The 21,326-nt window shown below is 34.4% G+C and overlaps 1 protein-coding gene across 2 annotated transcripts in view; it reads left to right on the forward strand.

Moving 5' to 3' along the window:
- The window catches only part of EPHA6 (EPH receptor A6), an 852,931-nt gene that overhangs the window by 371,412 nt on the left and 460,193 nt on the right, over window positions 1-21,326 (forward strand). For both annotated transcript variants that reach the window (XM_029939169.1, XM_029939170.1), the window contains exon 4: window positions 18,194-18,349. In XM_029939169.1, coding sequence (XP_029795029.1) covers window positions 18,194-18,349 — 156 coding nt within the window. The remainder of the gene's footprint in view (window positions 1-18,193; window positions 18,350-21,326) is intronic.

Genomic DNA, 21,326 nt, shown 5'->3' on the forward strand with positions numbered 1-21,326 from the left:
TAAATGGTGATTGAATATCTTTCTTGGATGGCAGATATAGTAAAATTTTATGTTAATTCCAGGTATGTTTTGTAAGTGTTCCTACCTCCTTGAAGAAGCCATATCAGAACATTTATAATTTAGTAATATTTACTGTGTATTTAAACATTGGTTTTGTAAGTAAAAGAATATCAAAGACCACAGGTTTTTTTATTATTCATTTAGCAAATATTTATTGAATACCTAATATATAATAAACACTATTAGAGAATACGAATTTTTTAATACAGAGTTAGTTTCTTCTCACAAGTGCTCACATACTGGTGTTGAGGTGTCCATAGAAAATCAAAACACTACAAAAACAAATACCTGCTTTAATGGAGGCCTGTGTAATATACACTTGGAACAGACATGAGACACAAATTGGTTTAAGTTGATAATGAAATGTTTTTGGTCTAATTCCTATTTTACCTAGGTATCTAGAGTATGTCCCAATTTAAGGAAATCTTATATACAAATGTACAGAATAGATTAATTAGAGAGTTTGGAGTTGCATAAAGGAAGATCTGCTAAGACTTACTCCACTATGTTTAAAATTTTTACACATGCATGGATTAAAAGATTTATACAAGATTTTGTAATTACACAACTTTTAATTAATGGGATTTATAGATAAAATAGAAAACTGCCTCTTATGGTTCCAAATTTTCGAATAGAAACACTTAACATGGTACTAATGTTCATGAAATACTATAACTGGTTTTTCAGGAAAGCTCCTGCTTGTTAGGAAAATTGGATTTTTCCAAGCACCAGCTTACAGATGACCTGCCTGGGTGTAAAATAGCCATTGGGAAATTCAGGCTCAGGCCAATGGCATTAATATATAGAATGGTTCTCCATGTTGGAACTGGATATGAACCAAATTAAGAGACCATTTTAATGCTCAGAAACATCACATTTGTAAAGCCTGCAAATCATAGTTTCTGCTGATTATACAGCTATATAGAGCAATTGCAAGCAATGCATTGGAGGCTCTGAATCTTGAGTTTCTGCTGTTGCCAATGTAGTATTTCATCTTTGAATGTGCCCTCATGATCCTTGAGAATCTGTCATATCTGAACTATGCTAGATCAGTGTAGGCACTCTACTTGTACTGAATATAAGATGCTTTTCCAGTTTCCTTTAATTCAGTATTCCAGAACATTCCAATGAAATGTAAACCAAAGCTTTGATAGCTTATTTTAAAATGGTAATAGAAACATGATAAAGTGACTAATGTTCAGTACACCATTAGTTGTTATTCAATGGTATAGCAAACATTGTAATGCTGAATACAAAGTAAAACTGTGAAAGTAGATTATGAATGAAGTTCAAGCACCTGAGTTTTACTGTAGAGGGATACTTATGGTGGAACTGCAGTGGAAACACCCATTCATATTTCAACTAACTGTATAAGTAATTGTTTCAAGCTTCTATGGAAAATAGGAAGTTATTATCTGAATATCTACTAATGTAGAAGATGAATTCGATGAAAAAGTTTATAAATTTTAAATCATACAGTAGTATGAGAAGGTGGTGAATATTTTGAGTATCTACCATACCAAGCTTTATTCTATAATATTCTCATATAATTTTGGCTAATAAGTATAATAAGTATGTAAAGGTAATCTGTGTACCTTATATTTGAGCTTTTGCTATACTTCAGTATTGTCTGAGTGCAATAGCATATACAAAAACCTCTTGTTACTTACAACATAGTTCTGTTATGAAATAAGAAACAACAGGTGTCAAAATGTGGAATGCAGATGATAATCACAATAGTAGGTTACTTAGGAAGTGACAAACATATGTAGGTATTGCCAGGAATATTTTCATGTATGTTTATATGTCTGCCTATATACATAGATAGGTGTATGTGCATGTTTGTGTGCATACATAAATATTCACATAATGACAAAGTATTGTCCCTATCAAAGCTTGGGCTAAAGAATCAGAGAAGCATGGTTTGAAATAATCCTCATATAACCTTGAGCAACCGGTAAAGCCTTCGTCTCCTCATTTGTAGAGTGAAAATGTTAATACCTACGTCTTTGGGTTTTTATAAGACTTAAATAGAATGACGTTTGTAAAACACAAATTTATAGTCGTCATGTTGTGATTATTATATCAATTATCAATATGCATAGTAACTCTATAAAAATAAATGTATGCTTTCCTTGTTAGCAAACTTTGTAGTGTATAATTCAATAATTTTTACATTAGTTTTCTGCACTATTCAGCTACAGAAGTGCCACAAATACATGACAGCAGGACATTCACAATTGTCAGATTGAAGAATGGATTGTAAGTTTGTTGCTAAACCAGCAGTAGATATGGTTGTCAAACTTTACTGAGGTGTCAGAGTACTTGAGACATAGTGTAGTGATGAGTGAGTTTGCTTAGAATGTTCAAATCATGTATGTATACAAGCCATCTTATTATGCAACTATTCTTTAATTCTAGGTTGAAAGATAAAATGTCTGTTTATTTTTTCCATAAAATAGGGTTTTCACAAAAGAATTTTATGATAAAAGTTGTGAAATACATTTTTATTTCTAATGGTCTGAATAAAGCTATGCTTGTTTTGCTTCTTACAAAAAAAAAACTGTGTATGAAGACATAAAACCATTAGTTAAAACTGCTGTCAATTAAATCCTACAAAAGAGTGCTTTTTTATTACAATAGTAATTTATAATTCAAGCACCATCACCAGTTGTTCTTTAAAAGTTGTGGTTCACTTCTTCACTGCTTTAGATTACAGAATAGGTATGTTCCAGATATAATGAGTAACCTGTATACTCTGTGATGGGAACTCAGATTATGAATTGGAAAGGACTTGGCCTTTGGCCACATGACCTTAAGTAGGTCTTCCAGTTAGAGTGTTCCACGAGAAAACATACCCAAAAGTTACTGCCTTAAAATAACAAATATGATTTATTTGGCTTATAAATGTGAAATTATTTTATGTTTTATTTATTTTTGATAAAGAGAGAGACAGAGCATGAGAGGGGGAGGGGCAGAGAGAGAAGGAGACACAGAACCGTAAGCAGGCTCCAGGCTCTTAGCTGTCAGCACAGAGCCTGACGCGGGGCTCAAACCCACTAACGTGAGATCTGACCTGAGCTGAAGTCGGAGGCTTAACCGACTGCGCCACCCAGGCGCCCATAAATGTGAAATTTTGACAAAGTTTAGCAAAGGCAGCTCTTCTCTGCTTCATACAGCATTTCTGAGGTGGTTATCCAAGGGCCTGGTGAATCTACACTACAGGTAGCTTACTCACCTGGCTGGCAAGATAGGACTGGTTGTCAGCTGGGAGCTCAGCTAGAGCTGGGGGCCAAGGCTTCAGTTCTTCACGTGGGCCTCTCCATGGCTGCCTGACCTTCCTCTTGGCATGGTGTCTGGTTTCTAAATGTAAGCATCCCAAAAGGAAGAAGCAGCTCTATGACTTTTTATGAGCTAGCTGAGGAAGTCATATAGACCCCCCCTAGTCACAAACATATCCAGATTCAGGAGGTGGGGAACATGGACCTGAAGGGAACATTTTGTGGGAAGGGTGTCCATGAGACATTGTCAGAAGAGTGCGGGAGCAGGAGGCATTGTGGAGGCTGCTTTAGGAAAATACAATCTGCCATAGCAAGTTGCTTAATATCAACTTCAGTTTTCTCATCGAAGTAATAATATGCTGAGCACCCTTCTGATCGCTTTACACATATTCATTAAATTCTCACATGAACCTGTGACTTAGATGCTATCATTTATTGCTGTTTTCCAGACAAGGAAAATGATGCACAGAAAAATAAGTTACCTGAAGTGACAGAGTGACAATACAAGAACAGAACTCAAAGCTAAATAATCTAGTTTCAAAGGCCATATTCTTTATTTTCCTTTGTAACTAATTTTTACAAGAATATTTAAAGAAATGTGGACAAACTGTTTTTGCACTGTTATCTGGCTCATTCTGAATGCTCAATAACTATAAATAGTTTTGCTGTAGCTCATATTACTACTGTATCTTACAGTGAATCACTGGGTATGTTCTCTGCGGGGATGGTTTTTCTTATTCATAAAAGTAAATTTAGACTGGCTTAAGGGGTATAAAAGAAAGGAATATTGAAGAAAAAGTTAGAAACTGTCATTACAGTTGGATGTCTAAAAAATAGTGACATAACAATAAGAATCTCTAATGAGGGAATAAAAACTTAAATGGTATCTCATTTCAGAATATCTGGAAATATGGTGATTGATGGCAACAAACACGTTTGTAAAAGTGGTTCTAAATATGGAAGTAGTATTAATAATGTAGGCTTAAGTTTAAAACTAAAACATACCTGGGAGTAACAAATTAATTAAAAATTATATTAGAGGATTAATATTAGAACACTGAAATGGTGATCTGTATTTATAGGAAAAACATGTTTAGTTTTTAATATTGTGCCAATGTTATTACTGGATTGCTTACAAACAGGTGATAAATGGTAATAAAAGTAAAAATGGTGTCCAATCATAAAAACTGCTTATGATCTTCATACCTCTACTCCCTTACTCTCACACAAGAAATGCCTTTAGAATTTTAACTGTGCATGTCACAAGCCTGAGACTACAAAAGTATTTCTGACTTGACTGTCCAAATAATGCCCTGTTATTGACACTTACCCATCTCTTGAAGGAATGTGTTTTTTTCAAATCATTTTTAATGTATAAAGTATGTCTATGACAGAAGATAAAACAAAGATCTAACATATCTACTTTATGCTTGTTAATGGCAAATTATGTGGATTTGCCTGTGTATAGCTCTTCATTTTATAAGTTACTATATCACATAGTAAAAACTAAACAAATAAACAAAATGCTATTACTCCTTAGGTTCTTCTTTACATAACCAAAAGTTCAAAACTTTTGTGAAAGTCTGAGACCCCAGTCACTAGTGATCCTTTGGTTCAGTTTTCAAAGTCTTTGGTATGTTAAACAGAATCCCTTCCCCGCATATACAGTTTGGAAGTAAGCCCAGGAGTTCATAAACAAGCCAATGGGATTGATGCTCCTGTCTCTCCATGTTCTTCCCAGTACTCTCTGGTTCACTATGGCTCCTAGAAGGTCTCTTGGCTAGAAGGCTGGCTGAATCTTCACATACTCCACCCTGCCCTGTACTTCTTCAACTGGATATGCATCCAGGGCCCAGTGACATGAAGGCAGAGAGGGGAAAAAAATGCAGTCAATGGGACTTGACTCTACCAGCTCCAAATTACAGTTTCAGTGAATGAAGAGGAGGTTTATCTTTCTTAAGAATTTTGGCTTCTGTGGGCTCTCATTACTGGCCACTATCACTCCCAGCACCATTACCACCACCATCACCCCACCATCATCACTACTAGATGATTATATGAGGAAGGCAGGAGAGAAGGGAGACAAGAAAGAGACATAGAAGAGGAACAGACATTCACATTCTCTGCTGAGTATTAGGAGTAATGTTTCCCACTCCCAGAACTATGATGAGCAGGCTTGTCCTGGACCTGTGTTTGTGACCTGGTGCCCACTTTTGGTGTTCAGTCCATTCAGTTTAGGTTCCAAGTGTTTGGGGGAGACTGAGGGAGGGAAAGGAGAGAAGGATGGTAAACTCATCACCAGCTCAGTAGTACTGCATATCTTGTTCTTCTCCAGTATACCTGCTTCTACTTACTTTTCAGAGTCCTCAAATATCTATTGGGTATAGTGTGCTCAGATTTTGTACATAAGCAGGAGAAAGAGGACACAGTTTGCTTATTCCATTCTTTTCAGAACCAAAGCCCCTTTCTCTTATTCTTTAGGATAAAAGTTACATAACCTAAAATATAGTTTGGTAGTTCTGTTGGTTTTTCTATTTGTTTATTCAAGAGAAAGCCCATTTTAGAAATTTTTTGATGGAAGTTTAGAAATTAGAATTAGTAACTGGACAATTTTACATATACCATCTCATGAGGACTTTATGGTAGGACTGTATGGTTGAAGTACACCCTACAAGTTTATTACTAATAGATTTGCATTTGGTCTTGAGATTTTCCTTGGGTTGTTAATAATAGATTGCAGAAGCAAACTATTTATGGTTATTTACTCTTAGATTTTAGGGGTTTTTTTTTCTTTTTATTTTTTAATTCCCTAATCTTTCCTGCCTTCTCTGCTTACTTGACAGCTAAAGTTAATTTTCAAAATGGCAGAACTGGGGCACCTGGGTAGCCCAGTCGGTTAAGTGTCATGCTTCAGCTCAGTTCATGATCTCACAGTTCATAGGTTCAAGCCCTGCCTCGGGCCTGTGCTGACAGCTAGCTCAGAGCCTGGAGCCTGCTGCAGATTCTGTATCTCCCTCTCTCTCTGACCCTCCCCTGCTCATGCTGTCTCTCTCTGTCAAAAATAAATAAAAAACATTAAAAAGAAATTTTTAAAATGGCAGAACAAAAACTAAGAAAGCAGTGATGAGTTTACCTATCCCAGATTCTTAAATTCATGAATTCTGATGTTTTGAGAAATGATGCAGATCACATATTTTACTGATAAGTCATTCAGGTTTATCTAAACTTATAGACTGTTGAACACTGATGAGGGAAAGCAGTCAATTATATTAATAAAAGTTTCTGTCACACAAGAGGCAATTCAGTATTTCATCAAATGGTGAGAACTGCATGATACGCCAACTAGGATTACTTGTGGTCTCTTTTCTTAGAGTTCTCTCATAATGAAGATAAATCCCTAAAACATTGCTAGCAGTGTATAGCCTAACCATTCCATATTTAACATAATATATGTATAGAAAAGTTCATACATTTCTTAATTTTGTTTTAGCAGAGACGTGCATGTATGAGAAAGTACTTTCAGACTGTATTTCAGTAATATCAGAGACTTCAATTTTCTAAAGACAATGAAATTTCAAACATTTATGAGATAAATTGCATTGGAGGGTACATACTTCTTTAATATTAGTGGCATTTCAGTAACTATACTCAAATAGAATGGGCCTTTAATACATGCTTTTCAGAAAAATTATTTTGGCCTTATAATATGTATGACATCTTGTATTACTTTAAGCAAATATTTAAATATTTACTTAATTATAAATGTATTTTTGAAGTAGAAGACTATGTTTTAACTTAGATTATTTATTATATAATTTTATGAGAATATTTATATATTTTACATTTTATAGGTCTACTCTTATCAAATTACATTGTATTTATTCTTCTAACACTTTTGCTATTTTTATAAGTAGGCACATAGGAACATGGAAACAGATATTTCATAAATAATAACTTGATTTAATTTGATTATTTTCAAGTAAATATATTCCAATTATATGATTAGAAATTTACTAAAGCATAAACTCATTTGTTTTTTTTCTCCATAATATTTTATTGTCAAATTGTTTTCCATACAACACCCAGTGCTCTTCCCCTTAAACTTATTTGTTAAGCATAGTTAATTGGCCATATCAGTTCCGTTCCCTCAGGATACTTCATTAAAATGAGTAAGGGAACATAGTTCTATAGCAACAAGGACAAAATGGGGAGGAGGGAGTAGAAAATACCTCAGATGAGAAAGATCAACATGTTAACAAAATTACAAATTTAAAATCAAGTGGAAGAGTGAAAACTCACTCAGCCATGAATTTTGGTATGCCTGTCTGACAAGATAGAAGCTACTTTCACTTTGCTATTCTGTTGGGTATACACCTAGGAGTAGAATTGTTATGTCCAAAGATCTATCTATGTTCATTTATCATAAATACTGCCAGTTTCCCAAAGTGGTAGCACAAATTAAAAATCCTTCGGCAATGTATGAGAGAGCTTATATTGCCCTATATCCTCACCAACACTTAGTATAGTGTGTCTTTTTCACCTTAGGCAATCTGATAGATGGCAGTTGTATTGCATTGTACTTAAGATAAATTTTTCAAGTATGCCTTTGAGAAACTAACTAGGTGAACTTGGGAGAAAAACATTATAAAACAGAAACATGAAGACAATTAGAAAGATAATAATTCAAAATGATTAACAGTTTGGTTTTTACTTGCAGCCAAGATATAGTAACATCTGTTGCCTGAAAAAATACTAGAAAACACATGTAGGATATATGAAAAAAAATCATTTTAAGGCAATCTATCAGGTTAAGAAAGACTGTGATCCTTAGAGATAGAAAATAAAATAGATAAATGGGAGAGCCCAACAACTGTCCTTATTTAGTGTCTTGAGAGAGTTCCCAGGCCAGGGGCAGGGAGGAGAGACCCTCATAGAAGCGAGGAGTCTCCTTCTGTAGCTTAAGAAGACAGATCTGAGAGTCCATGTACACAGACAGCTGGATTTCATAAAACAGAGTATGAAAGAGTGCTTCCCTAAATGAGAATTCCAGAGAGCTGCAGACATACCCATGAGTGTTCACCTGAGTTTGCTCATGAGCAAACAAACCAACAAAGGAGATTGAATGAGATCATAAAAAGCATGCAGTTATTTAAAAAAAACAAAAAAAGGAAGAAAATGGAACAAAGAACAGGTGGGACAAATGGGGAAAAAAGTAGAAAGATAGACTTAAACCTAGGAATGTCAGTAACTACATTACATGTAAATACACAAAACATCTCAATTAAAGAAGTTGTCAGATTGGAATAAAGAAGAAAAAGCAAGACTAAGAAAAGTGCCTGCCCCTCCCCTACTCATAATCTGTCTCTCTATCTGTGTCTCGCAAAAATAAATAAAATGTTAAAAAATTCTTTTTAAATAAATAAATAAAATATTTAAAATAAATACAATAAATATAAAAATGTAAATAGATGAAAATAAAGGGATGCCAGGAAACTTTTGGAGTTCAATGGATATGTTCACTATCTTGATTTCAGTTAAATACTCATAGTTGCGTAAAGTCAGAACTTAATCAGTTGTTCATTTTATATGTACTTGCAGGTTTTTTTCATGTCAGTTACACCATAATAAAACTGTTAAAAATAGGATGGTGTGTGTGGAAAGAGGTAAGAAGTCTAAAATTTATGTAGCAGTGGAAGTGGAGTTTGCAAAAACAGGTGTGAGCTCAACTCTGAAGCAATTTAATGCCAAACTGAGTTTGGACTTTATGGTAGAGACCAGGTGTTAGTAAACATGTTCTGTAAGGGATCAGGTGGTATACATTTTAGGCTTTGCAGGCCAAGAGTCAAAACCAATGTTACCAGGTACCTATGTAATCATTTAAAGATCCATAAGCTATTCTTAGCTCACAAGCTTTATAAAACCAGGGGGTAGACCAAATTTGGCTAAGGGGCAGTGTTTGCTAACTCCTACTCTTTTGACTATTGACTATTTTTGACAGAAGCATGGTTATCTCTACCATCTAGTAATGTAACTGGTAATAACTATGATATAGATTTGAGCAAGGAGAAAACAGAGGCAAGCAGATGAGATGAATGCAGTAGTACAAGAAATGTGGATTTACATAATAAGGTTGTAGTATTGTGGAAGGAAACTAAAAAATAGAATCCTTATAGAACTTCTTTATCCATTCATTTATTGAAAAGCATGTAGGTTATATCTGCATCTTGGCTGTTGTGAAAAATGCTGCAGTAAACAGGTACCTTTTTGATACCCTGTTTTTATTTCCTTTTGATAAATACTCCAGAGTGGGATCACTGGATCATATAGTAATTCTATTAATTTTTTTGAGGAACTATACTGTTTCCCATAGTGGCTTAAATAATTTATGTTCCCATCAACAGTGCAGAAGAATTCCCTTTCCTCCATATCCTAACACTTGTTATTTTTTGTCTCTTTGATAATAGCCATCCTAACAAATATGAAGTAATGTCTCATTATGGTTTTGATTTGTATTTTTCTGATGGTTAGTGATGTTGAGCATCTTTTCATGTGTCTATTGGCCATTTGGATGTCTTTTCTGGAGCAATGTCTACTCAGTTCCTGTAGTCATTTTTTAATTCAGTTACTTTTTTGTTGTTAAATTGGATGAATTCTTTATAAATTTTGGATATTAACATCTTATCAGATAGATAATTTGCAAACCTATTATCTTGTTTTGTGGTTTGCCTTTCATTTTGGTTCTTTTTCTCTTGCTGTGAAGAAGTATTTAGGTTTAATATAGTCCTACTTGTTGATTTTTGCTTTTGTTGCTTCTGCTTTTTGTGTCCTATTCAAAAAATCTTTGCTGAAACCAATGTCAGGGAGCTTTTCCATATGATTTCCTCTAGGAGTTTTATAGTTCCAGGTCTCATATTTAATATGCTGAATATAAGCTATTTAATAAAATTTTTGTGAGTGGTGCAAGATAGGGATCTAATTTCATTCTTCTCTTTGTGGTTATCTAGTTTTCCCAGTACCATTTATTGAAAAGACTATCCTTTCCCTATGGTATAGTCTTGGTTCCCTTATCAGAAGATTAGTTGACCATATATCAAATAATTTATCTCTGGGTCCCTCTGTTCTGTTCCATTGGTCTGTGTTTCTATTCTTATGCAAGTACCTTACTGCTTTCATGACTATAGCTTTTGTTATAGTTTGAAATCAGAGAGTGTTATACCTCTAGTTTTGTTTGTTTGTTTGTTTCAGAATTTCTTTGGCTGTTGGAGTTTGTGTGTGTGTGTTTCCATACAAATTTTAGGAACTTTTTTTCTACATCTGTGGAAAATGTCATTAGAATTTTGAAAGGGATTGCATTGAATATATAGAAGATTTGGGATAGTATGGACATTTTAATAATTAATTCTTCTGATCCATGAGCATGGGAATTCTTTTCATTTGTTTGTGTCTTCTTCAGTTTCTTTCATCAAAGTTTTGTAATTTTCCCTATAGAGATCATTTACTTCTTGGTTAAATTTATTTCAATGTATTTCATTTTCTTGATGCTATTATGAATGGGGTTATTATCTTTTTTATGAACAAAGTCAGTATAAAATGGATAGAAAAATGTTTCTAAAAACAATAAGTATAACTGTAATATTGTTAATAAAAAGCTCCTACAAATTAATAGAAATATCAAACACATGCAGTATTGACATACATTGGAAAATATTCTTTTTTTTTTAAATTTTTTTTAATGTTTTCTTTATTTTTGATATAGAGAGAGACAGAGCATGAGAGGGGGAGGGGCAGAGAGAGAAGGAGACACAGAACTGGAAGCAGGCTCCAGGCTCTGAGCTGGCTGTCAGCACAGAGTCCGACACGGGGCTTGAACCCACGAACGTGAGATCTGACCTGAGCCGAAGTCGGAGGCTTAACCGACTGAGCCACCCAGGCTCCCCCATTGGAAAATATTCTTATCTAGGGTGGTTTGTTTTTTGAAATGAAGTATATATTCCCTATGAATAGATAAATAAAAAAGTGATAGTGAAGAAGAAGAAAACAATTTAAATGTTCTTAAGACATGGGTACCAATATCCCATTTGTAACAGAAATACAAACAAAATCTAAAATCACTAACTAAATAAATATATTGAATGGTTATTACATTAGAGTTCTAATAATTTCATAAAATTTTTTCAAGCCTTTGTAAAAACTAAACGTATACTTGATGTATGCTAAGCATTATGGATATATTCCCATCTCTGGCTTGTGGCAATTACAAGAAATTGAGGTGATAAGTGTCACAAAGTTATAACCTAATATGATTCAAGCTAAAAGAGAAGTATATGTTGTGTACCATTAGTGTGTGCTACATAAAGACAATGTGACTATTAAAACAATGGCTTTCTAACATTTTAAAGAACATAATCCTTTGTTTTTAAATGAAATTACAATTAAAATGTATTTTTATAAGTTCAACATTTAAAGATTAAGGGAATTTTGATGTGTACATGAACATTTCAAATCATAGATAATATTGAGAGTGGCAGTACCAATATTCAACTTCTATTTCTTGTGAAATATTCAAATTCAAGTGAATAATAATTTCAACTGGAAAGGTTTTTTGGTTTTTTTGATTGTTTCTGTTTGTTTTTGTTTTTGTTTGTTTTTCTACAGCCTGCTCATCTTAAGATATTAGAATAATCAGTTTTGACCTGCAACTGAATCACATTCTGTATCTTTTAGTCACTTCTTCCATCACTTACAGAAAAACAAAACAAAAACAAAAACACAAACCCCTAAATTTATGGTAAGATGAATTATGTTATGATCAGAACATGCACTAAGTAGAAATGTATAACCTTCTGCAGGAATTTGATTAGCAGAGTATTCACACTCTATCCAATTCAGTGCAAAAAAAAATATATATATATATATAGAACACCTACTTAATGATAATCACTGTGTCCTGCCAGTCCTTGTGGGCCCTTCAGCCATTAAACAAGTAATTGTCATGGTGTTGTTGAAAGGGGTAACAGAGGGGTGCCTGGATGGCTCAGTTGGTTAAGCTCCAGACTCTGATTCACCTCAGGTCATGACTTCACTTGAGGTCAAAGCCTCTCTTGGGGCTCTGCGCTGACAGCATTGAGCCTGCTTGGGATTATCTTTCTCCCCTTCTCTCTATTCCTCTTCTGATCATATGTGCACTTCCTTTCTCTCTCCCTCCCTCTCTCTTTCTCTCAAAATAAATAAACAAAGAAAGAGTTAACAGGACGGATAATCCTCAAGCTGGACCTGGGCAATTAGAGGCTCCTCAACCCCTCCCCTATTTGGACTCTATGGTCTTCCTTCTGTTCCCATAGTGTGAGCCATTTTCAAGGATCTACAATTGAGAGAGTAAGATGTTGCTAAGACCATCTAGATAGTATACGATGATTCAAGCTAAAAGTCCTTATTTAAGTCCTTCTCTATAAAATTTTCAGATTCTGGAGGGTGGGTGCAGAGAGCTATTTATCTTACAGCTGCCCAAAGCAAGCCTCATATGTCAGTTCCCTTGCTTATTTAACCTTCCATTTACCAATCTGGAGTGGTCTGTCTCTTTCTTCTGTCTCTCCTTGCCTTTGCACAGGGCCAGTTTGCAAACCAACTGATGTACTATTGTTGAAAAGTCATAGGTACCTGGAGAAAGTAAACTAGTCTAGAAAATCAAGAAGAAGTGAGACCTAAAAGAAGACTAGGAGATAGCAAGATGAAGGGTTATCAGGTGGGATGGAGAAAAGAGATTTTCAACAGAAGAAAAGGCTTGAGCAGAAGAAAGATCATGGTAGATTTATAGAAATTAAAAGAGTCCTCAGCAATTCATTCATTCATTTACTGAATATTGGTAGAAGGCCAAATAATGTCTGGCATTGTTCTAGACCCTGGAGATGCACCTCAGTTAAAAAAAAAAGAAAAGAAAAGTCTCTACCCTAACAGAGCATACAATTTAATAAAAAATTAAACATATCATGTGTCAAATGTTAAATTCTTTAGAGACAGGAAAAAGAGTGGAGAGTAATACAAATTACTGTGCAGTAGGATGCAGCCAGAGATGCAGTTTTAAAAAGGGAATCAGGCTTCATGAATACATTAACATTTTTGCAAAGACCAGATATAAGGTAGGGAACAAACCATACAGATAGGGTAAGAGCAAGTGTTAAAGGCCCAAGAGCAGGAGCCTGCTTTCCTGCAAGGTTCTAGAGGAGGCCTGTGTGGTTTGGAGGAGAATATCAGGGGAAAGGTGGAGAGCAAAATCATGCAATGCTTAGTAGACAAGTAAACTAGGGCAATGGCTTTGCTCTAGCAGAAATAGAAAGCCACCGGAAGCTTCGAGCCCACTAACCATGTGATTTCATGTATGCTCTAAGGAGGTCACTGCCTGCTGGGTCAGAATGGAGTGTAGAAGGGCAAAACCTTAATCAAGGAGGTGTTAAAGGGGAATTAGCATCATTTGATATGGTTGGAGCTGTAGACAGGGCCAAACCACAGGTGCATTTATTAATTCAGTTAATTTTAAACCCTATCAGTTCATTTTAAACCTTAACGTAAAGACGGTTGGCAGTCATCAAAGTTTTTCAACACGGAGATATAATGAACAGATTTCTGTGTTTAAAACTGTACTATCCATTGTGGTGGCTACTAGCCACATGAAGTGACTAGACACTTGAAATGTGGCTAGTTTCAATTTTTTAAATAATTTTTTCTTTTTTTTTTCTTTTTTTTAGCACAATTATTTTTATAAGTTGCCAAATAAAGTCAGTTTTTAAAACCTGAGTCTTGCCATTCTCAATCACTTTTCTGTATCCATGCCACTTATAACAAATATAAGCTGCCTATTAAGATGTGTTTTAGCCATCCCTTTGCACACCATGTAAATATTTTTATTATTTTTATTTTTTATAACAGTTGATCATCAAATTAGTTTTCATATAATACCCAGTGCTCATCCCAACAATACCCTCCTCAATGCCCATTACCCACTTCCCCTCTCCCGCAACCCCATCAACGTTCAGTTTGTTCTCTGTATTTAAGAGTCTCTTATGGTTTGCCTCCCTCCCTCTCTGTTTGTAACTTTTTTCTCTCTCCTTCCCTTCCCCAATGGTTGTTTCTCAAGATTGTGGCTAGTTTGAATTGAGATGTGCAGTGAATGTAAAGTACATATTGAATTAATTATTACAAAATACTTAGTACAAAAAACCCCAAATAATATAAAATATTTAAAGAGCTGAATTATATGTTGAAATACTTTTTTATATATTGTGTTAGATGAAATATATTATTAAAATTAATTTCTCCTGTTTCTTTTTAGTTATTTTAAGGTGGCTGCTATAAAATTTAAAATTATGTATATATGTCTTATCTTTTAAAACTGTTGGACAGAGTAGGTTTAGAAGATCCCTCTGTTGGGGCACCTGGGTGGCTCACTTGGTTAAGCGTCATACTTTGGCTCAGGGCATGATTTGCAGTTCCTGAGTTGGAGCCTCGCATCAGGCTCTATGCTGACAGCTTGGAGCCTGAAACCTGCTTCGGATTCTGTGTCTCCCTCTCTCTGCCCCTTACTCGCTTCTTCTCTGTCCATCTGTCTGTCTGTCTCTCTCTCTCAAAACTCAATAAGCATTTTAAAAAATAGGGGGGAAGGGGAAGGAGAAGAAGGAGATCGTCCACTTTCAGAATGAAGTAGGCAAGATTGGGTGCTGAGACCAGTTAGCAGCCTGGTCTCCAGAACAGTTTGAATATCACTAAGTTATTCTAAGTGGTTTAATAGCTCTTTTAAGCATTCTTAATTTCTAAAAGAACATGACAAATTAGCTGAAAACACTAAGCATAAGAAATTATTTAAATTTTTGGTTTTTAGTTACCAAAGAAAATAAAGCTAACAATGTTTTGTGGCACAGAATGAAGTTATTGCCAAGTTGGTTGATATGCTGAGCAGTCTTTATGGCTGAGATTTGAATGACTGGTAACAGAAAGAAAACAAAACGTTTAAAGCTCTTGTCTGTGTGTCTTACAGGTTTTATATCTGCACATATAGTAAACTTTAGTATAGTTGTACAGTGTTCACATTCCTAATTAATTTATTTCAAAATGGTCTTATTTCAAAAGGCTTTCACAATATATTTAAATTATATTTAAAATATTAATTGGAATATGCAGAATGCAAGCTCCTGAGAGCTTTCTCATGAGAAAGAGAAGAAGACAGAGTGTGAGCAGGGGAGAGGCAGACAAAGAGGGAGACAGAACTGTCCACAAATTCCCCATTTAAATTTGCACACTCTCTAAAAATGAGTAGTTTATCAGACTTATAGATATCATAATAGATTAAATATAGATTTGATTAAATTTCTAATTGGGTTCAACATTTAGAATTGTTTGCCAAAGTATTACAAATGTTTCTGTGGAATATATTCAATTATTTTAAACTTCATAATTAAGTAGAAAATAATTTCTTTATTGAAAAAAATATATAAGCTCAATTTACAAAATATATATAATGCCTTGTCTTGTAACTACTATATCATGAGGTTAGATTTATAGATTAAATATTTTTTTTAATTTTAGAGTTTTATTAATTTTTAAAGAGAGAGATAGTGCAAGCAGGGGAGGGACAGAGAAAGACAGACACACAGAATCTGAAGCAGATCCAGGCTCTGAGTCATCAGCACAGAGCGTGACACAGGGCTGAAACCCACAAATTGCGAGATCATGATCTGAGCTGAAGTACAACAGCTTAACCAACTGAGCCATCCAGGTGCCTCAGACATTAAATATTGTTTTAAAGAATATTTTGTTTGTGAAAATGTTAGGAGCTAATTATGTATTATTTACATACTCTAAATTTTGACAGGCTTAGAGGAATATTTTGATGATAACAGTGTTTTTATTGATTAGTGATATAGTATTAATTTATCAGTTAAGAGACTATGGTTGATATTTATTATTTAACACCACTTAGAATTTCATTGGTAGTGAATAACCAAATTTTTAATAGTAAATTTACTCTATAGAATTGATTATTTTACTTCTCTTGAATTACTAGGTCATTTATAAAAGGTGATATTATAAAAGCAAACATTAACTATCAAAAATAATTCATTTACAGCACATGCGTTTATGTGTGTAAGTGCACATTTGTGCACATCTTGTGGTTTATGTCCTCCTAGAGGATGAGTCACTGGTGCATAGAATACTGCTGATATCAATTGAATTGCAGTCATTTAGATCAGTTGGAATATTCATCAAAATGTACCTAGAGAAAGACAAAGTTATTTTATTGGGACTCAATAAATTTACCTCAAAAAAATTAAGTGGCATTTTTTTCTTTCTCTCCTGACTATATAAGCAGAAGCCTTATCAGAGATTATTTTTAAGATTCTTGTGAATTTCTAAGAAGAGCATTTTGTGAAAATGAATTGGATTAAAATAAGTAAACATTATTCTTCTTCCTTTATTTTGCTTACCAGTGTTAATTTATGTCTATATCTATGTATAAATATTTTAATGTTTAATTTTGAGAGATCACAAGCAGGGGAGGGGCAGAGAGAGGAAGACAGAAGATCCAAAGGGACTCTGTGCAGAGAGCCTGATGTGAGGCTCAAACTTACAAACCGCAAGATCAGGTTCTGAGTCTAAGTGGGAGGCTAAACTAACTGAACACCCAGGTGCCTCTAACAGTGTTAATTTAGAAAGTGATTGGGGTGCCTGGGTGGCTTAGTTGGTTAAGGGTCCGGCTTTGGCTCAAGTCATGATCTCACGATTCATGGGTTCAAGTCCCTGTGTCGGCCTCTGTGCTGACAGCTCAGAGCCTGGAGCCTGCTTCGGATTCTGTGTCTCCCTCTCTCTCTGACCCTCCCCTGCTCACAGTGTCTCTCTCTGTCTTTCAAAGATAAATTAAAAAACATTAGAAAAAAATCTTAGAAAGTGATCAGCAGTGAGTGGTTTGTTTGAGACCAGAAACAACTAAAACTACCCCTTCATCCTTCAGGACTTTGGATGCATACCTAGCATAGGATCCTTTTTTCTAAATCTTCCATTTCTGTGAAAATGTATGCTGTAAATGCATGGGTTTAATAAGCAAAGAGGAAATAAGGTCCAATAAAATATTTCATCACATATCTTTTATAAGTTACATTTCATGTTTAGTGATTTTTTTTGAAAATTTAGTTATTTGCTTACATTTTCATAGTTCTTGCCATATGTATAAAGTCCATATACTGTATTTACTTAATATGTTATCTACCTACTTTTGAAATTAATTCAAAATTTTAAAGGAATGTATTTCAGTATAATAAACAAAAATTGTTTGACATAAGAAAATAAAAACAAACTTGATAAAAATAAAACAATGTTATCAAACTATAGGTAGATCTTGCTAAACTCTAAATGTAAGGCCAGCTTTCATTTTGTTAAAAAAATAAAAATCACCAATAGGACAAGTGTTAAGATATACCAGCACCACACTGGGGCTTTTTCCTTTAGTACTCAGAAAGACTGAAGAAGTGTGATTCAATGTTCTTTAATGCTATCTCCCATAACTACACAAAATCATTTCCCTTAATGCCAGTTTAAGGCCATCCCTACACTCTGGTAGACAATTTATTTTGTATATGTGTGTTTCAGGTATGCTTTGTAAAATTAGCATCCTGAGCTAAATGAGAAGTTACCATTATATTATTAATTTTGAATAATTTTATTAAATGTTACAATATATTGACTCTTCTGTATATGTGTGACCCTGAACTCTGAAATCAAAGTATGTAGACATTGAAGTATGTTGTACATGTGCAAAAAACGAACTCTAGAAATAATAACAAAATTTAATTTTCCTGTTTTTACAGCTTGCAGACCAGGATTCTATAAAGCATTTGCTGGGAACACAAAATGTTCTAAATGTCCTCCACATAGTTTAACCTACATGGAAGCGACTTCTGTTTGTCAGTGTGAAAAGGGTTACTTCCGAGCTGAAAAAGACCCGCCTTCCATGGCATGTACCAGTAAGTTTATACATTTTGCCTTTGGAAATCCTGTTTTCAACCCTTTTGGTCTCTTCTAAATTGTTTAAAAAGAAAAAAACAGATACACAAAATCCTGTAGCAACCGTGTTTTTCATCTTTGATAGCAACGAGGAAAAGAGTTTCTCTTTCTTCTCAGCATAGTTGCTTTTCATCTACCTTCAAAGAAAGTGTTTATTCCCCGGAATTCACATTGATCCATGACATGCAAATCCCTGCGCTGGTCTGAGACCCTGAAGATTTTCCTGACTGGACTGTAGGCTGTCCTTAGGAAGATAAAGCAGTTTAAGGTTACCTAAGAATTTATAAGCAAGATTGTTCTTTGCTTTCCCTTATCCATTTTAAGGCACATCAGTTTAGGTCCATCAAGTTTACTATACAATGCTATGTATTGGGAAGGGGTGGGGCTTTCAGACAGAACTTTAAAAACCATTGTGCTGTTGTTTTGCAGAAAAGTTCTAGTTTTCTTTGACATTTGTCTTTAAGGGAAAGCATTTTTTTAGTTTGTCCACATTTCACCTCTCACATTCTGTCCAGTTTTGGAGTTGAAACCAATAGAATATTAAATTTAAATGTGAAGGTTATTTTAATGCATGCACTGAGACTTTTAAAATATTTGTACTCTTTTATTATAAAGTATTGTGAATATAGTTTACATTTAATAAGTAAAAGTGAAGTCTATTAATGCAATGCTAAGCTATGCAAAAGTAAAATGTCACCTCTTAGATAGCTATAAAAGTCTTGTTAAATACATAAATAAGATATTATAGTGAAAATTTGCCCTTCTATTTCATAAATTGGTGCCAAACTATTGCTTATCTTATGCAATTCCATAAAGCAAAAATAGATTGAGAATTATGTAATGTTGCATATTCCTTAGAGACAATGGTGATGTCCCATTTCTTTTCACTGATGCAGTTTGTAGATTTATCTGCATTACTACAGACTTTAATATAAAATATTTTTATAGAACCCATTTAATAAAAATATAACACATTCATTAGCACATATAAATTTTGCTTTCTGATCATAAATGCTGAGTGACCATTTTCTTCAGAAAATTGTAGCCTGGGAACTACTTGGCATTTTTTCATTGGAACATATTTTAAGTTAATAAATGGGAAGAGGAAAATTCAAAATATATTTTTCGTATCTAATTATGGAAATAGTTTTTAACAGGAAAAACTTGCTGTTATTATGCACATGAACCCTCATTGCATTGTTACTGTATATTATTGTATTGTGGCCAGCTTACTCCAGCTTAGGTAAATGGTGGTATTTCATATGGGTACAGTACTGCCAGACAAGTATTTCTCAAAGCCTGTATCAGACTGGGTGGAACTTCCTAGGTGAGTGATAGAGAAGTTTTCTTTTTATTTTCTTAGGAGGCCATAAATAGACAATTGACAGATTGAAGGAATATATTGATTTCCATCAATCTAACCCTTCAGTAAGGTAGCAGGGAAGGCTTGTAGTTATTTGGAGTGAGAGCCTGGTTAAGGAAATAAATATTGGATTCAGTAAGGTCTATGAAGCTGGTAAACGAGTCAGTTACTGATTCAAAGATGTGTACTTATCAGCTTTGTATTTATGTTTTTTGGGTATTATTTCCTTTCAAGATATTTCCTTTTTTATTCTTAGTATATAAATTATGTTTATATGTTTTTATTTTTTATCCCTTATATGTTTTAATTTTATTTATTTATTTTTAATTTTTTGACTTGTATTTATTTTTGAGAGAGACAGAGAATGAATGGGAGAAGAGCAGAGAGAGAGGGAGACACAGAATCCGAAGCAGGCTCCAGGCTCTGAGCCGTCAGCACTGAGCTTGTTGCAGAGCACGAACCCATTGACCGTGAGATCATGACCTGCGCCAAAGTCAGACACTTAACAAACCGAGCCACCCAGGCACCCCTGTTTTAATTTTATTTTAATTAATAGATATTATTTGCCAGGGAACTGTAATTGTCTGTCTGATCTTTTGCCATCTTTATTAATCTCTTGTTCATGACAAATTCTTTTTTAATTTAATTTAATTTAATTTAATTTAATTTAATTTATTTCCAGGATAGTTAACATGCAGTGTTACATTAGTTTTAGGGGTGCAATATCGTGATTCAGAAATTCCTTACATCACCTGACCCCTGTCGTGACAATGCTGGTCTGAAGCTATTCAAGCAGAAGCAGAGAAAAAGGTTTGATACTGGTCGTGGTTGGGCAGAGTTTTAGAGAACAGCATGCTGTGTTGTCTTCAAAAATTGAAAGAGAAAACCCTCCTAAAAAGGTGAAAGCTTTAGTCACATCTCCCTAGTCAAGACCTAAGAGGTTCCCCTCTTAAGGCTTCTCTGTGTTACTTCCTTAAGGACTGCTGTGTGATGTTTTAGCAATGATTTAGCATAGTGTATTTAAGTTGACCATCATTTAGAGTTTAGTTTTTTTTAAATATATATATTTTTTTCTCTCTTTTTAATCTTTTTTTTAATTAAAAGTACTTATATATTATTATGCAATGAAAGTTCCAAGCAACAGAATACTCTGCAGCCATTAAACAGAATGAGGTAGGTTTGTACCTATTGATGTGAAATAGTCTCAAAGATTATTATATTTTTAAGCAAAAGAATTACTATTATGTATGTGTGCATGCATGGAATGTTTCTTTCTTTCTTTTTTTTTAATAGTTTATTGTCAAATTGGTTTCCATACAACACCCAGTGCTCTTCCCCACAAGGGCCCTCCTCCATCACCACCCCTTCTTTTCCCCCCTCCCCCTTCCCCTTCAGCCCTCAGTTCATTTTCAGTATTCAACAGTCTCTTAAGTTTTGCATCCCTCTCTCTCCCCAACTCTCTTTCCCTCTTCCCCTCCCCCTGGTCCTCCATTAGGTTTCTCTTGTTTTCCTGTTAAACCTATGAGTGCAAACATACGGTTTCTGTCCTTCTCTGCCTGACTTATTTCGCTTAG

Source organism: Suricata suricatta, chromosome 5, assembly GCF_006229205.1.
Source record: "Suricata suricatta isolate VVHF042 chromosome 5, meerkat_22Aug2017_6uvM2_HiC, whole genome shotgun sequence".
Lineage (NCBI taxonomy): Eukaryota > Metazoa > Chordata > Mammalia > Carnivora > Herpestidae > Suricata > Suricata suricatta.